Source organism: Phaethon lepturus, unplaced genomic scaffold, assembly GCF_000687285.1.
Source record: "Phaethon lepturus isolate BGI_N335 unplaced genomic scaffold, ASM68728v1 scaffold32383, whole genome shotgun sequence".
NCBI lineage: Eukaryota > Metazoa > Chordata > Aves > Phaethontiformes > Phaethontidae > Phaethon > Phaethon lepturus.
The window spans coordinates 1-2,910 of NW_010528883.1; the positions used below are offsets into that span (position 1 = coordinate 1).

At 61.8% G+C, this 2,910-nt stretch overlaps 1 protein-coding gene across 1 annotated transcript; it reads left to right on the top strand.

Moving 5' to 3' along the window:
* Positions 1–78: 78 nt before the first annotated feature.
* Positions 79–1,979, top strand: LOC104618251 (dysferlin-like; the record flags this gene model as incomplete). The annotated part of the gene is made up of 4 exons (XM_010283795.1): positions 79–296; positions 868–982; positions 1,116–1,221; positions 1,837–1,979. Coding segments are annotated over exons 1-4 (582 nt in total), but the record flags the coding sequence as incomplete, so codon positions are not given.
* Positions 1,980–2,910: the final 931 nt, after the last annotated feature.

The window sequence follows — 2,910 nt, forward strand, 5'->3', positions numbered from 1 at the left end:
GGGGCTGGGGGGGGTGTTAGGCTCTTCCCAGGAGGTCTGTCCTCAGGGTGAGGGTCTCCAGGAAGGAAGGGATTATTCATGGGGTTTTGTGCCTCCAATGCAAAAACCTCTCTGCTGCTGCTCCCCCAGTATGAGAACCAGACGAAGCTGGCGCTGGTGGGGAACTGGGGCACAACTGGCCTGACGTACCCCAAATACTCGGATGTCACCGGCAAGATCAAGCTGCCCAAGGACAGCTTCCGCCCCTCCACAGGCTGGACCTGGGCCGGGGACTGGTTCATCTGCCCGGAGAAGACGTGAGTGATGGTTTTCTGTGAAGAGCAGAGCCCATGTGGGCTGTCCCGGCCACCCCAAAAACCCGAAGAGATGCTAAGCTGGTGGCAAGGTCACCCATAAAGCTGGATGGAGGTCTGGGGTGCCCTGGGGGTTCCTCGTCTGCCTGCTCCGTCCTTGTAAGGCAACAGCGTTAATGCAAAATGCCTCGTCTCTGTGCTGGGTTGATGTGTCTGGGGTGGTGGGTTCTGCACAGGCGCTCACGGACGCGGTGCTCCCCACGCTGAGGAGCTTTGGAGGTGGCATCCCAGTGGGGCACTGCGGGGTTGGGAGGAGACGGTGGGTGCTCAGCACAGCTCCGCTCTCTTCTTGCACGGGATTTACCGCCCGTGTTTTGGGCTTCACCTGGGGGTTGCTGAGGTCTTGTGGGAGCTTTGCTTGGTGCCTCTGGGATGAAAGAGGTTCAGGAGGCCAAGTGCGTTCCGAGGTGGCATGGCTGGCCCTGCGAGGAGGGAGGGCATGAGGCCGTGCTGCTGCAGGGCTGGGGCGGCAGGAGGGGGAGCCCCTGACGCTGTGCATCTCCCCGGGGTGCAGGTTGCTGCACGACGTGGACGCCGGGCACCTGAGCTTTGTGGAGGAGGTGTTTGAGAACCAGGTCCGGCTGCCGGGAGGCCAGTGGATCCACATGACCGATGCCTACACCGATGTGGTAAGGACAAAGCGGGCAGCCGGGGGCTGAGCCACCACCCCAGGCTGCAGCAGCAGGAAGCCCCCGGGGGCTCAGGGGAGATTTAGGCACCCACTGGGCGTTGTTTGATTTGAAACACCCCTGCGTCCCACAGAATGGCGAGAAGGTCCTGCGTAAGGATGAGATTGAGTGTCCTCCGGGCTGGAAGTGGGAAGACGTGGAGTGGGACACGGACCTCAACAGAGCTGTGGATGAGAAAGGTATCAGAAAGCAGTTTTGGGCGTCCGTCCTGTTTTCACCCCCTTTGCTCTGCCCACTGTGGCATTACCTTCCACGGTCCCATCCAGCACCAGGGATGATAACAGCCCCTTTGTGGCTGTGTGAGCTGCCCTTGCTGCCTTCAGAAGGGGGTCAGGCCCTGGGGGTACCATCTCCCCCTTGCTTTGCCTGGGGCTGGGGCTGTGGGGTGGGCAACCCCAAAGGCATTGCTTTCCTTGCTGCTGGGGATAGTCCAGGCTGCTCCTCTGGAAGATCTTACCTGGCTTCTGGTGACAGAGAAATGGAAAGCATCAGGCCAGAGACCGTCTGAGACGGTCACAAGGGTTGGGGTTGCCTGAGGAAGGAAGGACAGTGAGGAGAGTCCCCAGGCTGTGGCTTTGAGCCAAGAGCTGGTGGGACACCATGAATGCATTACCTGGGCATCCCCAGAGGGACACCTCCCCTGGGCAGCAGCATGAGCAGGTCATTATCTGTGTGGACCAGCAAAACCGGGAAAGCATGTTCCAGTCTGGATACAAGTGAAGAAAGGTCCCTGGTGGGAGGCAAGGTGGGGGGCTCTTCTCCCACCTTCATCCAGGTGTTGCCCTCTCTCCCAGGCTGGGAGTACGGCATCACCATCCCGCCGGACCGCAAGCCCAAGGCCTGGGTGCCGGCCGAGAAGATGTACCACACCAACCGGCGACGGCGCTGGGTGCGGCTTCGACGGAGGGACCTCACGCAGATGGAGGCCATGAGGAAGGTAGGATGGGGGCTGGGGGTGGTCGGGGCCGTGTCCCTGTCTCTCCGTGCAAAGGTGGAGGTGCTCGGCCTTCTGCAGGGACCCGCTGTGCTTTGGAGCCTGGTTGCCCTGGTCTCAGTGCTGGAGCAGGCAACAGCCTCTGTGGTTTCCACCATGGGGGTCAACATCTCCCAGAGGTGGAGACCACGCCAGAGGTGCTTGGTTGGGCTGCGGGGTGGGACAGGGACCTGCACCAGTGCCACGAAGCAGCTGGGGGGACCGGGGCTGGCAGAGGTCCCCAGTCTGTCCCCTCTCCGCGTCCCGCTCCCCTCTAGGTGGAGCAGTTGGGCTGCAAATGCCACCGCAGCGCGGCCGCGCTTCCATCCCCCCAGCCCGGTGCCCAGGGCACTTGCCGCCCTTCCCGTGCTTCTTCTGGGTAACTGTGGGAGCCCCCACCACCCCGTTTGCCGAAGGGCCACAAGTGTCACCGGGAGGTGACACAGCTCTGGGGAGAAAAGGCCTTCAGGGGCTTGTGACCGATGCCCCACGGAGAAGTTCCCAGTGGTAGCAGAACCTTGGTGGCCCTGGAGGGATCAGAGGTGGTGGCAAAGTTGGAGGGCAGGCCGGGAGGCACTGGTGCTACACAGGCCCAGGCAGGATGCAGCTCCCCCCAAAAAAAACCAGCCCAGCGACCCTTCTCCGGGTGGGATTCACCCCAGGGACTCGATGAAGGGCTGACTCCCCAGTGGTGGACCTGGCAGTGTTGGGTTAATGGTTGGACTCAATGATCTTAAGGGTCTTGTCCAGCTGAAATGATTCTGCCATTCTAGTTGATGATTCTAAGTGGGGGAGAAGGGAGGACACAGGGTGGGACAACTGTAGCAGGCAACAGCTTGAAGTGGCTGGACCCGGCTTTGGGTGGGCGCAACCTTGGCCCGGGAGAGCCCCACGC